General features: G+C 40.0%; 1 protein-coding gene across 1 annotated transcript; it reads left to right on the top strand.

Annotated features, from left to right (window-relative positions):
• Positions 1-1,432: 1,432 nt before the first annotated feature.
• Positions 1,433-2,351, top strand: LOC119744735 (collagen alpha-1(X) chain-like). The gene has a single exon (XM_038220820.1). It carries the CDS (start codon positions 1,433-1,435, stop codon positions 2,276-2,278), a length of 846 nt encoding a protein of 281 aa, XP_038076748.1. The 3' UTR covers positions 2,279-2,351.
• The last annotated feature ends 18,572 nt before the right edge of the window (positions 2,352-20,923 follow it).

Genomic DNA, 20,923 nt, shown 5'->3' on the forward strand with positions numbered 1-20,923 from the left:
ATAACTCAATAACTCATTTTTATCAATTGGTATTATTTTCCGCCAGTATTCTGTTTATGTGTTGAAGATTTCTTCCTTGAAACATGTGTTCATTCCTTTATACAAAATTATTAAAAATCAAGTCATTTTATACTTTATAATTATCAGACAGTACCTTCAAGGGCGGATCCAGAGAGTTACTGCCGGGGATGCAGGTTGTGCGGGGAAAGCGTGTGTGTGTAAGGGCTCTCTCAAGTAAAATTTGGCCTTATTTCATAACATTAAGGTCACTGCCTCCACACCCCTGGATCCGCCACTGATCTTGCTAAACTGCCGAATTTTAGTGAACATGTGCTACTTTTGTAAACGTATGCATGAATGTAAATTCCCGAGCAGGACTCAAATCAAAAGCACAATAAATCCAATGCAAAAATTACGTAAATTGCTTACTTTTTACGCGTATAGCGAAGATACCATTAAATATTTTGATCATTCGCTAAATTCAACTGGATTTGAAAAAGTTGCTAATAGAAAGAAAGTGTTCAAATATTGAATAAGCAAGGTGTGAAATTGGACGGGAGGAAAAGCTATTGTAATGAATTATTTGCTGTTTTAAAAACTCACATAATTGTGCTTTCAAAATCATTTTACTGACTTACTAGTGCCTAAAAAATACACACCATTTTTGGTAACATGAATTTGAATAAAGGTTTTACTGATTGCGTTTCAATAAATGCTGATTTCATGGAGCATTCAGTTTCCCAAGAATCTTCACAAAGCGACATTAAAACAGGTTGCTTTTTTTTCTGGACGTATTCGGCCAGAAAAATACCAATCAAACAATCATTTTGACCGTTATTAATTAGTGAATAATTGTCCCCGTTTTCGAATGATGATTTATCAAAATGAAAAAAAAACCTCACAATTGCATTAAATCGATGATAAAATTATTTAATTTCTTAATCAAGTATAAATGTTACAGGTTTTCTTCTTGTTTTTGTTTCAGCCCACACCGAATTCCTTCTCATCTCTTTTTGGACCTGCTCTTCAAGTTTTCAAGAGCGAACCATTGAGGTCAGTGAGGTGATGTCTAATTGATTCTATCATGACTGTGACAAGGGCGGGCCGTCCCCACAAAAAAATAAAACCTGATGTAATTCAGTCTCTTTTCCTGACTTATATCGGCGAGCAAAAGTAATAACCAGCCCAATTATGTGGATTGTCCATCATTGCCATGGCAACCCATTTGAAAAGAATCCACCTTTTCCTTATGAAAATGAAACTGCCATATCACTCCGAACACATTCTCTGAATAACGATTCTTCAGAAATATTATGAAGACATGCATGTCCCTAAGACAAATTCTTCAGTTTATGTTACATCATTATTTATTTAGTCATTAATTCTTTTGTTTTCAGTTTTATGTATCGGTCTTATGTTGTTTTCTTTACAGATGAAGATCTGCGTTGCCATCATTCTGTCAATAGCCCTCCTTCTAGGTAACTCTGTCAAGCTCCGAGCTTCCGTTACTGGGCCGGTTCCCTCGGACGGTGATGGTCCTGCGTCTCAGGTGTGTCAGCAGTGCTGCCAGGGACCTGCTGCCATACCCGGCATACCTGGTCTGCCCGGACCGTTAGGACAGATGGGGCCGTACGGTCAGCCGGGGTCAAAGGGCGGCAAGGGTGAGCCTGGACACAAAGGTGAGATTGGACAGATTGGACCTATGGGTGATCAGGGATCACCTGGGAACACTGGGTCTAAAGGTGATGATGGGATTGGTCTGCCTGGCAAGATAGGTCCGAGAGGGCTACCTGGTTTTGTTGGAGGAACTGGGGAACCTGGTGTCAAAGGTCAGAAGGGTGAGACAGGGGGGACACCAGACGACTCCAACCAGCGGGTGGCATTCACTGTGGTGAGGACGAGCAGCTCGGATACCTCTACGAGTCACGACACCCGTTTGCCCTTCCAGCAGGCCGAGACCCTTCTGCCGGGTACCAGTTTCGATCTCGAGACCGGTACGTTCACCTGTAGTGTGCCAGGCACCTACGTATTTACGTTTTCTGTTCTTAAATATAGCAACAGCAATAGCCTTTTTATCTATCTGGTTAAAAACAACCACAGGGTGATTACCACCCTTGGTCAATCAAATCAACGAGGTCAGTTGTCTGGAAGCGCGGTGCTGGTTCTGCAGCGTGGAGATACGGTGTATCTCACCATGTACGGTAGGGCGTACAGTGAATCCACAAGCCACTACACCTCATTCAGCGGCGTCCTCCTTTACCCGGAGTCAATGAATTAATTAATAAAAAATCACCTCGCATAAATATACAGGAGCAGTGCTGCCCCCCCAAAAAAACTTCGCTTTCCATTTTGCCGAAACAATAACCAACGAATTAACAAAAATAATGCTCAATGACATAATACAAACAATAAATGACGACAAAATGTTCCCTATTGGTACCATCAGCAGCTATGATAAAAATGAGTAATGTTTAATACATCTTTAGCATTAAAATATCAAAACGGTTAAGAAGACATCAAAACTACTAAAAAAAATCATTAAAAATCAGATAAATTAATACTTGTTTTTGGAAGGAAATATTTTAAGCTGTGATTGAAAAATTCCAAATTCATCAATATTTCTCATTTCGGCGGAAAGTCTGTTCCACAGATGCATACATGGTAAAAACACAGTCCCCGTATGCCTTGCCAGGCTTTGGACACATTTTAGGGTGGTCGAACTTAACCCCGTCACAGTTTTTCTCAAAATAAAATTAAATCACAACTCATAAATATACAGGAGCAGTTCTGCTCTTGTTTGTTTCGCTTTCCATTTTGCCAAAACAGTAACCAATGAATTAAAAGAAAAAATGTCAATGTTATGACAGTTAGAAAGATAATTGGTTCTAAATGCAAAGCATTTTACATGAAAGTATCAAAACGCTCTACAAGACATCAAAACTGCATAAAAAAAACAGTTAATTAAAAAGATGTTAAATATATGACTTTTGAGGTTTTAGCTGCGATTAAAAAAACACCTTTCAAATTCATTATTTTTTGCTCACATAACGTGGAAGTATGCACGGTCACCGTATGCCTTGCCAGGCTTTGGACGAACTTTAGGAAGGTTGAACTGAACCCTTTTACAGCTTTTAGTGCCAATGTTAAACGCATGAACTTATATTTACTCTGTGAGGTACAGTAGCGCTGCCTCACTATGGCGGATAAGTTTGAAAAGTACCGAAGAATCTTGAATTCATTCCGCGCCGTAACCGAGAGCCAACGTAGTTCCTGAAGTATGGGCGTACGACCCTTCCTTCTGCATATATGTTGTTATTTCTTAAACTGGTAATCGTGTGGAAAAAAAACATAAACTGTTACAATAGTCGGTCTGGGAAGTAACAAAAGCATGTATTAAAATATATTGTTGTTGTTAATATATATATATTTTTTTGCATTTGCATTTCGCATACCGTATACAGCCAGAGATTAAATAAAGGCTGGTGATATCATTTATTTATCCTCGGAAACTTTTCTTCTTGAAAAAAACCAAGAGTTTTAAATTGCGCCACAGTGAACCAAGAACTCTAAACTTTTGTTAAACACTTTATTTTGTATCCCATGTTATACATGTGTAATTGAATTTTTGTTTCATGTTAAAAGTTGAGTTTTAGAGCTTTCACTTTGATGAAATTGTTTACGATTTAATGTTATTTCAGTTGATAATGTGATGCTATATCAGTAGATTACACAATTATGATTCTATAGTATATATTTGATTGTACGAAAACAAAATCCAAGTATACATTTGGGGATGTGCTCTGTTAAGCAGCTAAACCAATTTAAGCACAGAAATTAATCGTATAACATGTAATCAGTATCGAATATAAATACTCGAAAACTGTATTTTGAACATTACTTTAATTGAACATTTAGCTTTTAACAATGTGGGAAACCTTGTCCCAATCCTAATACATTCCATCGAATTCCTCTCAAGAAAGTAAAATTACATAGAAATATTGTCGTTGAAATGAACGAGCAAATCACAGTCTGACTTTTACGAACAAAATAATTTCTTATTAAGTACTTAAATCTGTGATTATAGATAACAATTTTAATCCCTTTGATATTACAAATTATTGCAAACAGAGTCAGTTAATTACCTGTTTTTTTGTCCATTTTTGTTTGTTTTGACTTCTAGATTTGGGGATCGGTGTTAATGAAAGGCCGGGTTAACATTGAATGAGGATGGATGGGGTGGAGGATGAATGATTAGTGGTGTCGAGGCGGCTAGGGATTGAAGATGAGGGGCGGCAGCAAAATATGATGCCTATTACTACTTATCTTTCAATAATTCATCAAGAACAATGAATTGCACTAAGACGATTGTGTAGTCTACTTATCCCATTAACCCCACGGATTCTCAAAATGCTAAAACATGTAGACAGAACAAAATGAGAAATAAAAAATGCTGGATGTCAGGCCCAAGTGTCCGGAGAAAAAAAAACCTGTCTACATTTCACCACGGGTGTGCAAGTGCCCTTTTCAAAAAAAGATGGGTGAGAATGAGAGAGAGCAGTGAGAGAGGCTGAGTAGGGTGATAGCTGTTCGATTTCCTCACTCGCTCATCTTACAAACGCCGGGTATGTTAGGGCCAGGGTCATCGCCATGTGTATGGGGAGGGGGGGGGGGTTGGATGTGTGCAGGGGCGGAATTTTTCGGAGGGGTTCATCGGCAAACAAAACTGAAGGCAAATAAGGTCCGTATGTCATTACGTTCGAATTCATTTCTGTTTTTTTCTAATTTATATTTTCTTCTCACGTTTTTAGAAAAGTAAATTCCAAAACGCCATATCGTACACCCATTATGCGGATGACGTTTGGAAGAAAAAAGTCCCGCCCATGCAGGATGGTAAAGGGTGCACACCGGTATATAGGTTTAAACCCATCCGCCAAGTGTATGAAAGAAAGTTAAAAACTCAAAATGTCAATAATGATTGACTTACTAGCACCCTATTATTGGTTAAACTCTCTCGCGTGAGCGGTCACTCTACTAATTATCACCAGCTAGACACGCACTATAATATTAATGAGTCTACATTTCATAGTGTCCTAAATTCACGCTACCCCAGATAAGAGACACCCCGGCGGAGATACGTCCAATGCAGTATCATTTATTAATCCTCGGAAGGATTTGTTTTCTTTCTAAAAAACAAACAAACAAACAAACAAACAAACAAACAAACAAACAAACAAACAAAGACATGAGTTTGAATTGCACCATAGTGGACCAATGACTCTTAAATGTCATTATTGTTTTTTTTTTCTTTCATGTGTGCCAAATTATTTTCATTGGATTTGAACATGTTAAAAGTTTGGTCTTAGAATTTAATTCTGATGAATTGTTAAAATGCAGTGATAATTCTATTGCAAACGATTATTTTATTGTACAAAAGGTGTTGTTTATTTTCAAGTGCGTTTACAGTTCGTAATATCTGTTTGTTTAATAGCTTAACTAATTTAGTAATATCATGTGATAATATATAGAATATAAATTCTAAAAAATAATGTTTTGAAAACACTAGTTTTTGATAAGGTGGAACATACATGCTCCTTGTGATACACTCTGGAAGAATGAAATCGAATTCTCTGGAAAAATAGAATTGCAAAGACATTTTGAAGATGTACTAAAACAAGTTAAAGAAATTGGTTGTCGTCGAAATGAACGAGCAAATACCAATTTGGCTCTTGTGAACAAAATCTTATTGCGAACTCAAATACGTGATTAGTATTTACAGTTCTAGTCAATTTAATATTAAAATATATTTGCAACGATTCAGTGAATTAATTTGTATTTCTGTAGAGTTATGTTGCTGCTTTGTCGTCTTGAATTTGGGGTTCGTGTTTAAGGCCCGGTACAGATGTGTGTCGAGGGGGTTAGGGGTTGAAAATGGGAGGGGGCAACAAAACTGATACCAATAGTTATTTATCTTTCAATAATTGAACAAGAACAGTAAATGTTACTAAGACGATGGTGTAGTCCACTCGTTTTATTTCCCCCACGGAGTCTTGAAGTATAACAATAAATAATTTGGGAGGCTAATCATCCTTAGTTGCAGCTGGGATGCTGAATTGCGAAGGGTGCGGCTACAACGTGGTCGGGCCGCTGGCACGTAAAGGCGCCTATGGCTGCCGGCCACATCGACCCATATTATCACCACAGAGCACAGACTGAGATCGAAAGTGTTTGATTTTGCCGGAGGGAGGAAAACCGGAGGGCACGGAGAAAAACCCTCGTGGCACAGGAGAGAACCAACACACAACTCTACTCACACGTGATCCGCGGCCAGGATTCGAACTGCGGTCACCTTGGTGAGAGGCGAGCATTTTACACAAAAGCCACCCAGGCCACCCAAAATGCTAGTATAATGTAGTCAGGAAAAATAATGAAGGATAAATTACAGGCATCCCCACGGCTTTCGTTTCTGTAACGGCCAGCTTGCCGGGTATCAGGCCCTTTTACTTGCCCCCTTCCCCTCCACTCACCGCCTAACATAACGAAGCCAGCACATGGACAATTTGGTTCTGTATCCGCCATGAAGGGGCAGGGTGTTTAGGCCGTTTGGGTCTGAAGGTTGTAAAACATTAATTAGGTGGTTGCGTCCGCAGATTGATGGTAGATGGGTGAGATTGGGGTGGGGTGGCAATGCCTTGGTGAGAGAGGCTGGATAGGTTGAAAGTTGAACCCACGTCAGCTTACGGGCAGGTATGTTAGGGGCAGGGTCGTTGCCAAGTGCAGCGGTGAGGTCTGAGTACCCGATTTAGTAAAACTGTTCTGCGCATTAAACACGCGGCCAGCTCCTAAGGCCAGACGGCGTAGTACGGACGTCCTGTCCTCTTTGCCCCTGGTTATAGCTGTCCCAACACCCCCCGAGATTTGTTAATTTATTTCAGTAAAAATATTATTGCTGTACGTTGCCATCGTGGTCAAACTCATGGTTCCGGCCGGATGTTGAGATACAATACGTCACTTCAAACTCAATGTCGTACTGACCCGGAAAGCTAGGGAGGGCGTGCCTCACCACTCAGCCTGCCTGGGATTCGGGGGAGGCGTTTAACTCTTTGAATGCTTCCTCCAGAAAATGAGGAGTCTTAATTAAGGTCCCTTTAATGAACCACGCCAATGAGTAATATTTCACGGCGTAATATCACTCGAAATACTAGGTTTGAAAACGACACACCCTGGATAGGTATACGAATAGGTACTGTTTGGAATTGTTGGCAGTATTGTTCCGCAAGAAATCAGGCACACTCAGGGGCACACTTGGTGATTATTTTGGACTTTCGGTAGAATATGGGCCACCGTCTTTTCAAATTTTCACAGTAGGTATTCTTATAGGCCGGGCTACTTTAGGGGGGAAATGAACTGTTAGTTGGCATCAGCAGAAAATTGATGAGTGAATTACTAAAAAGAGTGCCACTCGATAGGTTACCCAACGAAAAACAAATGTCACAACACGACTGTTAATGTTGTAAAAATAAATTTACTCTTCCTCTTCCTGTCGACGAAATTATTGATAGAACGGGGAACAACATCACTTTAGCATTAAATAAGCACCCTCTTCTCCGCCTCAGCATATTGGATCGGGATCCGTCTTTGGCTGCCCAGGGTGGTAAGGAAGGGGAAGGGATTGGTGGGGGCAGGGGTTCCATATGGGGATTCATGCTTGGCTTGGAGATCAGGCTATTACAAGCTAGCTTTTCTTAAGGAAAGAAGCTTGTTGCACATGGTAGGATCCAAACAGTTGGGGTAAGTTTGGGATTAGGTTAGATCAGGCGAGGGTCAAGATTGGGGTTGGCCTAATGATGTGTTTGGTTTTAGTATAGGTTGGGCTCAATAAGCGGAGGTGGGGGGCCTCAATTAGCGGGGAGGGGGTTCTGCATGTTCCAGGTGGATTGCATGCTGAGAAGTTGGCATGGCCGAGCGCACGTTTGACTAGTGGATGGGGATAGATGAAGGGTGCATACCTGCAAATAAACTCCCATAGACACTAGTGCTAAATGCCCGTACTTCAAAATTCTTTTAAAAATACTCAAAACTCTCACAGGTAATCAAGCTGCACAGAAAAATGATGACCAATGTGTCATCTTTCATTTTCTTTTCAATTTATGGTGGGTTGACCATTGACTTTTCGAGATATTTTGACGCAAAGAAGACGACCCCTATTTTCCCCAAAGCGGAAAAGTAGCCATCTTGAAAAACGATCCCTCCACAACATGGCAAAATAGCGCCACTTTCGAGCCCAATAGCATCCAAAATGCTCAGAATTGGAAGCCCCAAGTCCGGGCCAGAGGTTCACTACCATATCTCTTCAATTCCCCAATTTTACGGCGCTCAGAACTCTCTAATATAGAATATTTTGAGGGTATAACTTTTATTCATGAGCTTGGCGGATCGATTTACCGGTGTGTACCCTGAACGGTTATAATTTAGTTGCCTTTTGGAATGGCTGGGCTCTGCAAAATAAATATATTTCACCGTAAGAGGGCGGCAACTGTACATGGACCGGATATTATGAACACAATATATTCAAGTTCTTATTAATCTTTCTTTTCTAGCTAAATTATTACGCCTTCGTTTTTCTATCAAAAATGTAGACTGCATAACCTGACTACAAAATACTAGCCACCAAATGCGTGGCTCCATTAAATAATACAAAGCGCACAACAAACACTGATTGAATCATATATGGCCGGTGTACGTCATAATTCTATCCAGCAATCAGAGTTAGTTACCCAGCAAGTCGGTGACCACAAGTGAGTGGTCTGTGATTGACAGGTGCCAATCACAATCCACGCGTTTGAATGTGTCACTGACATCCATACGATCATTCCACCAATTAGATGCGTCTATTTGAGTTTCGGTAATACAAGTTTCGGGTTTAACGTGTGGCAATGTAACATTAACATCATTTCCGTCTCATTAATAAGAAGCGAGTCGGTGATATGTGATTGACAGCGCGCAGGGGCCAATCACAAACCGGGCATGCAAGTTCCTCAGTCACTGCTCGGGAAATCGACGTCAGTATTTAAGTCACAAGCTGCCGGCTCACTCCTCACAACGACCGCAGATTATGTCCACGTTCAGACGACAACCCGAAAGAATTGCTTGCGAGATCGAACAAGAATTGCACGGTGAGTGTTTGAAACAGTCTTTTGCCCTTGATATTAAGCTAAACTTTGGGATTGATCTTTTGCGATATGCATGTATGATATTGACACAAAGTTGCTTATAGCCAAAACAGCGTGCTGTCAATATTTCAGACACTGGTATTTGCATTCTCATACAGTAACTCGATTACTTGGTGGTTGAATAATAACCAGCTTATTATGTTGTATACAATATAGCTGAATTAACTCTTAGTCTCAACAGCTGATGCAGATTTGGACCAACATTTTGTGAGGCCAAATTTTCAGGTAATAAATGCTAAGAGCAAATGAGGCCAAAAAAAGTCTCCGGTTTCTGGTCTGCGCCGGCGCCACCGTACGCGTAGTCATGCACGTCGGCAACAAGTTATTTTTTTCAGTCCAAGATTGGATTTGAATCCTGCTGCTTCTCAATTTAAACGTGTTTTTAGATGGGGTTACAATCGAGTGTGAGCTTTCTGTGGCCTCACTGCGCTTCCATATATTTTGCACTGATTTTTGTCGGGCAGCAGCTCCATTTACAGATTTTGCAATTTTGTAATTGTGTGTCTGGAAGCCAGACTAAGGGTGCGATGGTCGTGTATCTATAACCTTTGAATGTTTAGAACCACAATATGTAACGGAGCAGACTTATGACCAGCCTGGCAGCTCATGCACGATGTTGATGTCGCTGTATGGTGTGACGTCACCGTTTTTTCATATTTTTGTCTTGATTATCCAAATCCCCCCCCCCCAAAAAAAAAAACATGTTCGTATCGATCGATATATTAAGTGGGTGCAAAATTATCAAGCCTTGTGGCCTTCCTGAGGTCTACTCAAGCTCAACTCTGAAGGATATATTTTAAGAGAGTTTCAAGGGATCGATTCTTCATCTGCAACATCAGCCGCATCAGCCGACATTTTGAAGATAAAAACAGTTGGGGCAAAAAAAACAAAAAACAACGAAACCGCGTCCCCGCACCACTTTCGGGGCAAGCTCCATACCAGATTTGTTTGGGGGCCTAATCAGGTTTTTTTTATTTGTTCAGATTTAGGAATTCCTGTCTGACAATATTTCCGCTTCTACTTCCATGGTGCACTCTCAACGCACAATAGTTATTGTCAAATATACTGACTGATTTCTCTCGTTTTTTGAAAACTTACTTGAATTGTTGTCGCTACAGGTAGCACACTCTAAATTCATGGACGTTTTGTAGTTTTTTTTATTGTTCGCCAGTCAGGTTCGCCAATTTTCTAGTCAAATCTAGTGTAGGTTTGTCAAAAGTGTATTACATCAAGTTCCCTAATGTTATGGAAAATCACGCACTTACACAATAATTCCGATGATAAATTACTCTCTTTTTTGTTGAGAAAAAAATCTTGCGAAAGCTGACACTTGACCCATAATATCAGTATGATCAATCACCCCCTGTATTTTCTTGCTAGTTTTTCCTGTTTATTGTATCAAACATAAAATCCCCTGCGATTCGATCACAATTTCCGGCAATAACTGTAACCCATTCAGGATAAAAGGTTATGCGGAAGTTGGCCACGGAAGAACTTATAAAGGAAATCGGGACATCTCAAACATCCTGTCCTATGCTGTGTTATTTAAAATTGGGATAATCTCAATACCTTTTGCACTTTGTTTTGAAACTGTGTCATTTCGCTAGTTGATAGTGCGCCATTCCTGTTTGATCATTATATATCCGCTCCGTTTACAAGTACCCCCCTCACTGGCAAAGAAGGAACAGTTGGGGGTGACCGACCGACGCCATCTTGCCTGACTGCAATTTTGCCACGACGCGCTGCCGTACCACTGCGTGTACACAGAACAAATCCCCTGGTGTACGTGCGTCACACACAAGGGACGGTGCACATCAACCAGCTAAATGTCCCGCCCACTGGACGTCGTTGCTAAGTAAAAGGGCGCCCTCTTTGTTGGCACACGGAGCCCATAGGCCTAAGCGTTACTTTAAGTATAAGCCGATAAAACTGTCACTGGTCAGAACAGACTAGAGGGCGTACATACGGATCATGATCACACACTTTATTCAAGTTCAAATTGCTTTGTCTAGCTGGATTCATTCATAGGAATCATGTAAAGAGTTGATGTTCGTACAAATTATTCGGGCCGTCTGCTCTGCTGTCCGACTTCAACGTTTGAAGCACCAGCTTTCAGTGAATTCAGTCATGTTTGCATGCAGGGTTCCACTCAGCATGCAACTGAGATCCTTCTAAATGTATTTTTTGAAAAGCAATATTTTCATTGTTTTTGGTTGTGAAATTGGTACAGATTTTTTAAAACCCTTAAGACTTTCAGAGACACAGTCATGGTTGACAAACAAATGGTGGCTGATGCTAATAGCAAAACCGGTGCGCTGATTTCCCACCATCGGGGAAATAATTCTTTTTGTAACGACTGTAATTTAACCGCGGTGGTCCACCTGTAATAATTCCGCCACTATACTTCACTGGAATGAGATCGGTTTCCCATATCAATGCAGAAAATAACTCAATAACTCATTTTTATAAATTGGTATTATTTTCCGCTAGCAATCTGCTCACCTGTTGATGATTTCTTTCTTGATAAAATTCAAGAACATTACATCAAGTGAGTAATTCTTGTTTTACATTTTCTCTCAATTTAGCGTTACAATAGCATGGTATTTTGGCGGAAGACTATGTTTGTTTATGCACCGATAACGTTTTGGTCACCATTATAAACAGAAAACGTCATTCGATTCAAAACAAAGGTGCGACAGTGATATTAAAAGAAGTGAGGGATCCCCCTCCCCTACAACCACCGTCAAACCGTGACAAATGGCCAATCGTTGCTTAGAAATCCTGTTTGAAGCATAAATATTATTTAAAGACTATCATTAATGTAGGATTTCCGGCTGAATTCGTTCAATTCAAATTTAATTGTGTGCTTTTAAATAATAACAGTTTTGCTAATTCCTAAATCACTCAAAGTCGTTCTCAGACATGCAGTTTTGTATATGAAGCCTGTCAATTTAGATTTTGCATCTTTTTATTTAGAAAAGCAAATTACTCGTCATATCGTCACCTGGTTCTCCGGAAAAAAAATAGTTTAATTTTTGTGTATGCCTACGTACAATTTACAAACTTACAAAAAATAAAAATCAGAGAACGAGAAGAAATAAAAGAGAGATACAGATACCAAAGATTGAAGACTGACCGTCAATTGTATTGGCAAAACCTGAAGAAATTGGATTGATTTTCAGTATTTGTTTTTCCATTATCTTTTTATTTCCACATGGTGATTATAAAAATTAACAGGTCAATATAAAAAAAAAAAATCTGTTTTTTTTTTCGTAAGAGGCCGATTTTTGGGCGAGGACTTAATATACACTTAACAATAATTGTTAAGTTCTGATATGCACGTTTCATGATTCCTTCCCTGACATTAAAAAAAAATGAACATTCCTTTATTCAACTTTTCAAAACCTCATGTCATTTTATGCCTTGTTTTAACACTGCCACAATATCTTCAAGGGCGGATCCAGAGAGTTTATTGCCGGGGACGAAGTTTGTGCCGGTAGAAAGGGCACCCCTAGAGCCACCGCTGATCTGGCTAAACTGCCAAATGTTATTAAACATGTATGACTTTTATGAACGTAAGCATGAAATTGAATTCCCGAACTGGACTGAAATCCAAAGCACAATAAATTCAATGCAAATACATCAATTGCCTACTTTGTATGCGTATAGTGGAGATACCCTTAAATAATTTGATCGTACGCTAAATTCAACTGGGTTTGAGAATGCTAACGCGTTTGTATGCGAATTTGAAAGAAAGTGTTCACACATTGAATGAGCAAGGTGTGAAATTAGACGGGAAAAACATATTTAAATGAAGAATATGCTGTTTTAAAAACTCAGATAATTATGCTTTCAAAATGATTCAATGACTTACTAGTGCCTCAAATATACACAGTTTTTTTTTGTATAATGAATTTGAATAAATAGTATAATGAATTTGAATAAAGGCTTTCACGAAAGCGTTTGAATCAATTTAATGTTGATTTCAGGGAGCATTCAGGTTCCAGAGAAAAATGTCACAAAGCGTCATTAACACATGTTGCTTTGTCTGGGCGTATTCGGTCACGAAAATGCAAATTATATTTGACCATTGTTTTTATTTGTGAATAACTGTTCCTGGTTTCGCATGATTATTGATCAAAGTGAAAAAAAAAACCTCAAATTGTATTAAAATCAATGATTAAAGTATTTTGTTGCTTTACTCAAGCATAAACGTTACCAGTTTTCTTTGTTTATTATTTTTTCAGCCTACCGTGAACTCCTTGTGATCTCTTCTTGGACCTGATCTTCAAGACTTCAAGACCGAACCATCGAGGTCGGTGTGATGATGTTTAATTGATTCTATCATGACCTTGGAAAGGGCGTGCCGTCACATAAGAAAAATAATGTAATTCGGTCTCCTTTCCAAACTTTTTTTCGGCGGGCAAAACAATAATACTAACAAGTGTGGATTGCCCGTAGTTGCCATGGCAACATATTTAAAAAGAACCCACCTTTTTATTTACATGTTATCCCCTTGCTCTCGGATAGGCCACTGCCGACACATTCTCTGAATAATGATTCCCCCACATTATATCTCGTATACAAATTCTTTATTTTATGTAGTGATTTTGTTTGTTATTTTAGGCCCTGTATTGTTTTTCTTTCAGATGAAGATCTGCGTGGCCACCATTCTGTCAATCGCCCTCCTTCTTGGTAACTCTGTCAAGCTCCGAGCTTCCGTTACTGGGCCGGTTCCCTCGGATGGCGAAGGTCCTGCGTCTCAGGTGAGTCAGCAGTGCTGCCAGGGACCTGCTGCAAATACCCGGCATACCAGGTCTGCCTGGGCCAGAAGGACCGATGGGGCCGTACGGTCAGCCGGGGTCAAAGGGCGATGCAGGTCAGCAAAGTGAGATTGGCCCTATTGGACCTATGGGTGAGCGAGGAGCACCTGGGAACACTGGGTCTAAAGGTGATGATGGGATTGGTCTGCCCGGAAAGATAGGTCCGAGAGGGCTACCTGGTTCTGTTGGAGGAACTGGAGAAACTGGTGTCAAAGGTCAGAAGGGTGAGCCAGGGGAGACACCAGACGACTCCAACCAGCGGGTGGCATTCACCGTGGTGAGGACGAGCCACTCGGATACCTCTACGAGTCACGACACCCGTTTGCCATTCCAGCAGGCCGAGACCCTTCTGCCGGGTACCAGCTTCGATCTCGAGACCGGTACGTTCACCTGTAGTGTGCTAGGCACCTACGTATTTACGTTCACTGTTCTTAAGTATAGCACCAGCGGTTACCTTAACATCCATCTTGTTAAAAATAACTACAAGGTGATCACTACCTATGATCACTCAAATCAACAAGGACAGTTGTCTGGTAGCGCGGTAATGGTCCTGCAGCGAGGAGACTCGGTGTATCTTACCATGTACGGTAGGGTGCAGGGTTCTTCGACCCAACACTACACGTCATTCAGTGGCTTCCTTTTTTCCGAATAAATAAATAATTAAATAAATATAACGAAATCACAACGCATAAATATACAGGAGCAGTGCTACACTACGCTTTCCATTTTGCCAACACAGTAACCAATGAATTAAAAGAAAAATGTTCAATATCATGATAATAAGAAAGATAATTTATTCTTAATACAAAGCATTTTACATTCAAGTATCAAAACTACGTAAAAACAGTTAATTTAAAAGAAGTTAAATATATGACTTTTGAAAAAGAAGGTTTTAGATGCGATTGAAAAACACTTCATATGCATTATTTTTCGCTCAAATAACGTGGAAGTCTGCACGGTCACTATATTCCTTGACAGGCTTTGGACAAACTTTAGGAAGGTTGAACTGAACCCCATCACAGCTTTTAGTGCGAATGTTAAACGCATGAACTGATATTTACTCTGTGAAGTACCGTAACGCTGCCTCACCATGGCGGATAAGTTTGAAAAGTACCGACAAATCTTGAATTCATTCCGCACCGTAAACAAGAGCCAACGTAGTTCCTGAAGTATGGGCATACGACCCTTCCTTCTCCATATATGTTGTCATTTCTTAAACTGGTAATCGTATGAAAAAACATAAACCGTTACAATAGTCTGTCTGGGAAGTAACAAATGCATTTTTTTTTTCGTTTGCATTTCGCATACCGTATACAGCCAGAGATTAAATGAAGCCTGGTGATATCATTTATTTATCCTCGGAAACTGTTTCTCTTGAAAAAACCAACAGTTTCAAATTGAGCCACAGTAAACCAAGAACTGTCAACTTTTGAGTTTTGTTTCATGTTAAAAGTCAAAATTTAGAGATTTCACTATGATGAAATTGTTTACGATTTAATGCAATTTGAGTTGATAATGTGACACTATATCAGCAGATTACGCAATTATGATTCTGTAGTATATATTTGATTCTAAGAAACATTTTTTTCCAAGTATACATTTGAGGATGTGCTCTGTTTAACAGCTTAGCTAATTTAAGCACAGAAATTAATCATATAACATGTAATCAGTATCGAATATAGATACTCAAAAACTATATTTTGAACATTACTTTAATTGAACATGTAGCTCTTAACAATGTGGAAAACCTTGTCCCACTCGTAATACATTCCATCGAATTCCTCTCAGGAAAGTAAAATTACAGATAAATGTTGACCGTTTACTGAAGACAGTCAATAAAATCGTTTGTCGTTTGTTTCTTATTAAGTACTTAAATCTGTGATTATAGTGAACAATTCTGATCTCTTTTATATTACAAATTATTGCAAACAAAGTCAGTTAATTACCTGTATTTTTGTCCAGTTTTTTTGTTTTGACTTCTAGATTTGGGGATCGTGTGAATGAAAGGCCGGATTAACATCGGTTGAGGACGGATGGGGTGGAGGATGAATGATTAGTGGTGTCGAGGGGGGTTAGGGATTGAAGATGAGGGGCGGGGAGCAAAATATGATGCCGATTGTTACTTACTATCTTTCAATAATTCATCAAGAACAATGAATGGCACAAAGACGATGGTGTAGTCTAATTATCAAATTTACCCCACGGATTCTTAAAATGCTAAAACATGAAGACAGAACAACATGAGCAACCAACAATGCTGGATGTCAGGCCCATGAATCTTTGCCCCCCTCCCTCCTCCCCCAACACAAACGGAAGTCCACCGACAGTGTTGTTCTGCATCCGCCTGTGAAGGGCAGGGTGTTCAGGTTGGCTTGGGTTTGAAGGGTGATAGAGATAAGGTGGTTGCGTTTCGCAGATTAATGGGAGATGGGTGAGAATGAGATGGAGAGCATTGGTGAGAGAGGCTGAATAGGGTGAAAGCTGTACGATTTCCTCATACGCTCATCTTACAAACGCCGGGTATGCTAGGACCAGGGTCATCGCCACGTGCATGGGGGAGGTGGGTGTGTGCAGGGGCGGATCCAGGAATTTTCCCAGGGGAAGGGGTTCATCGCCAAAACAAATCTGACATACAGACAGGTTTTTTTCTCCGGAACACTTGACCGCCAAAAGGCGGACATTATTATTATTACCAGTAAAACATGTTCTTCCGCAATTTTTAAATATCCGTTTGCAGATTTATTTCAGTAAAAACAGCTTTGCTGTACGTTCCCATCGGGGTAAACCATGGCCCCGGATGCAAATTTTCTTTTCCTAAACTACACAGACATACATGGTTGTTTAGCGCCCTCTACGATACTTTTATGATACGTACGCAGGTATATAATTATATTTCCCACCACATTTTGGCGAGCGGTGCGATAGCTTAGTCGATAGGGTTGTGATTTTGCATTGCGAGGTTGCAGGTTTGATTCACCGTTGTTTTGTCCCCGATTTTTTTTTTCTAACCTTAGCCTTCAGAGGATATTTTGTTAAATGAAAATAAAGTCCGAATTTCATCACGTTCGAATTCATTTCTTTTTTTCTAATTTATATTTTCTTCTCACGTTTTTAGAAAAGTAAACTCCAAAACGTCATAGCGTACACCTATTATGCGAATGACGTTTGGGAGAAAAACAATATCGCGCCCATGCAGGATGGTGAAGGGTGCACACCGGTAAATAGGCCTAAACCCATCTGCCGAGTGCATGAAAGAAAGTTAAACCCTCAAAATATTCTATAGTAGAGAGTTCTGAGAGCCATACAATTGGGGATTTGAAGAGATAATGCAATGAACCCTCTGGCCCGGACTTGGGGCTTCCAATTCTGAGCATCTTGGATGCAATTAGGCTAGAAAGTGGCGCTATTGTGTCATGTTGTGGAGGGATCGTTTTTGAAGATGGCTACTGTTCCACTTTTGGAAAAAAATAGGGGTCGCCTTCTTTGGGTGAGAATATCTCGAAAGGTCAATGGTCAACCCACAAAAAAAATGAAAATAAAATAAAAGATGACATGTTGATTACCTTATTTTCTGTGCAGCTATACCTGTGAGAGTTCTGAGTATTTTTACAAGAATTTTGAAGTGTGGGCATTTAGCACTGGTGTCTATGGGAATTTTAATACAGGGCTGCACCCCAAGACCTGTAAATCGACTCCCAAAGACATAAGTGATAACTACACGTACTTCCCGGTTTTTTTTGTTAGTAATACTCATGACTGTAGATCTCCAACGCATGGTGTGTGACATTTTAATTGAATACATGAAGTATTTCTTGAGTTGTTGCCCCCAAAACGAGTTAATACTATATTTCAAAATTAGAATTTCGTCCAGTGATTCGTCATGAGGACTGCGTAACATTATGATATTTAATTTTATGGGGAAACTGTCAAACAATGAAATAATAATACATGTTTGACCGAAACAAATATAGTATCTTAAACGCGAAAAATACAAACCGAATGAAAACAGAAAGTCAACGTCCAAGAAATATTACACATGCAATAACCCGAGCCTACCAGGCCCAGATGTTTTAAGTTGTAAGTTCGGCCAGTAATCGGTCTTGATGTATTACTCATGGGGAGATTCTATTTCGCGAGAAACCGTCAAACAACTAATGAAAGTTTATTTCGAGAAAGGGCGCGCTAAATAAAACTAGTGTTAAGTTTTCATCAATAGAGGGGGCGCCTCATAAATAGTGGTCTCCACAAGGCGAGAAACTGCCAAGCCTCCATTGGCAAAAACCATAAGCGTAAAAACATTATCTCCTATTGTGTGTTTTCTGGTGGTGTGCCCCCCAGCTGGTAATGTGGCCACTCCCCCTCCCCCATGCCCGGAGCTGGCAATGGTGCTTCTCCTCAGACACTTAGGTTAATACTGATTCCCGATAAATTTCTCTCATCCAAACTCCATTTAAGAAAAAAAAGCTTGTTTCCGCTGTCATATGAAATCAGACTCCTTTGAAAACTTATAACACCTTTACCCTAGTATTAGTTGAAATGTCTTACTTTGGTAAACGTATTTACGGAATTGAATTCAATGTACAAGTTACCTAGATTGCACACTTGTTATGCGGGTAATGAAGATACCCTGAAACATTTTTATATTTTCGCTAAATTCAACCGGGTGCGAAAACGCTTGCCCGTGTTCAAGTGCATTTGGAAGAAAGTTTTGCATTTTTGAATGAGCGAGGGTGAGAAATTATTTGAACAATAATATGAATGAAGACTTTGCTGCTTTAAAACTCACATAAGTATGTCTTCTACAAACATTTTTGTGATTGACTTACTAGCACCCTGTTATTGGTTAAACTCTCTCGCGTGAGCGGTCACTCTACTAATTATCACCAGCTAGACACGCACTATAATATTAATGAGTCTGTATTTCATAGGGTCCTAAATTCACGCTGCTCCGGATAAGAGACACCCCGGCGGAGACACGCCCAATGCAGTATAATTTATTAATCCTCGAAAGGATTTGTTTTCTATCTAAACAAACAAAAACAAAGAAATGAGTTTGAATTGCACCATAGTGGACTATTGACTCTTAAATGTCATTATTGTTTTTGTTTTGTTCTTGTGTGCCAAATTATTATTATTGGATTTTTAACGTGTTAAAAATTTGGTCTTAGAGTTTAATTCTGATGAAATAAATGTTTACGCATTGATGAAATTTTAATTGTTAATGTGACACTATCAGAGCATTGATAAAATGCAGTTATAATTCTATTGCAAATGATTATTTTATTGTAAAAAATTTTGTCTATTTTCAAGTGCATTTACATTTCATAATATCTCTTTGTTTAACTGCTTAACTAATTTAGTAATATCATGTGACAAGATATAGAATATCAATTCTGAAAATAATGTTTTGAAAACTCTAGTTTTTGATAATGCGCGACATACATGCCCCTTGTAATACACTCTGGAGGTATGAAATCGAATTCTCCGGAAAGTAGAATTGCAAAGACATTTTGTATATTTACTAAAAAATATTAAAGAAATCGTTTGTCGTCGAAATTAGTGATTATTATTAACAATTCTAATCAATTTGATATTAAAAATATTTGCACCAATTCAGTGAATTACTTTGTATTCTGTATAGTTATTTTGTTGTTTTGTCGTCTTGAATTTCGGGTTTGTGTTCAAGGCACGGTACAGATGTGTATCGAGGGGGTTAGGGGCTGAAAATGGGAGGGGGCAACAAAACTGATACCAATAGTTATTCATCTTTCAATAATTGAACAAGAGCAGTAAATATTACTAAGACGATGGTGTAGTCCACTCGTTTCATTTCCCTCACGGATTCTTGAAATATAATAATTAATAATTTGGGGGCTAATCATCCTTACTCGCAGCTGGGATGCTGAATTGCGAAGGACGCGGCTACAACGTGGTCGGGGCGCTGGCACGTAAAGGCGCCTATGGATGCCGACCACATCGACCCATATATGACCACGGAGCACAGCCTGAGATCGAAAGTGTTTGATTTTTCCGAAGGGAGGAAAACCGGAGGCCACGGAGAAAAACCCTCGTGGTACAGGAGAGAGCCAACGCACAACTCTACTCACACGTGATCCGTGGCCAGGATTCGAACCGTTGTCACCTTGGTGAGAGGCGAGCACTTTACGTACAAGCCACCCACGCCACCCAAAAATGTTAGTATAATGTAGTCAAAAAAAAAAAATGAAGGAAAAATGAAATGCATCCCCACGCCTTTCGATTCTGTAACGGGCAGCTTGCCGGGTATCAGGCCCTTTTACCAGCCCCTTCCCCTCCACTCACCGCCTAACATAACTGGAAGCACATGGACAATTTGGTTCTGTATCCGTCGTGAAGGGGCAGGGTGTTTAGGCCGTTTGGGTCTGAAGGTTGTAAAACATTAATTAGGTGGTTGCGTCCGCAGATTGATGGTAGATGGGTGAGATGGGGGGGGGGGGTGGGGGGGTGGGGGGGTGGCAAGGCCTTGGTGAGAGAGGCTGGATAGAGTGAAAGTTGAACCCACGTCAGCTTACGGGCAGGTACGTTAGGCGCAGGGTCGTTGCCAAGTGTAGCGGTGAGGTCTAAGTGCCCGATTTAGTAAAAAAAAAAAAATCGTCTGCGCATTAAACAGGCGGCCAGCTCCTCATGCCAGACGGCGTAGTACGGACGTCCTGTCCTCTTTGCCCCTGGTTATAGCTGTCCCAGCACCCCCCCCCCCCCCGTGATTTTCAAATATCCTATGGCAGATTTAATTCAGTAAAAATATTATTGCTGTACGTTCCCGTCGTCGTCAAAATCATGGTCCCGGCCGGATGATGAGAAACGATACGTCACTTCAAACTCAGTGGCGTA

The sequence above is a fragment of the Patiria miniata genome, unplaced genomic scaffold (assembly GCF_015706575.1).
Source record: "Patiria miniata isolate m_02_andy unplaced genomic scaffold, ASM1570657v1 HiC_scaffold_7, whole genome shotgun sequence".
NCBI lineage: Eukaryota > Metazoa > Echinodermata > Asteroidea > Valvatida > Asterinidae > Patiria > Patiria miniata.

Bases quoted from the DNA above. Each gene is read 5' to 3' on its own strand.
- LOC119744735 (XM_038220820.1), top strand. From the start codon at position 1,433: ATGAAGATCTGCGTTGCCATCATTCTGTCAATAGCCCTCCTTCTAGGT.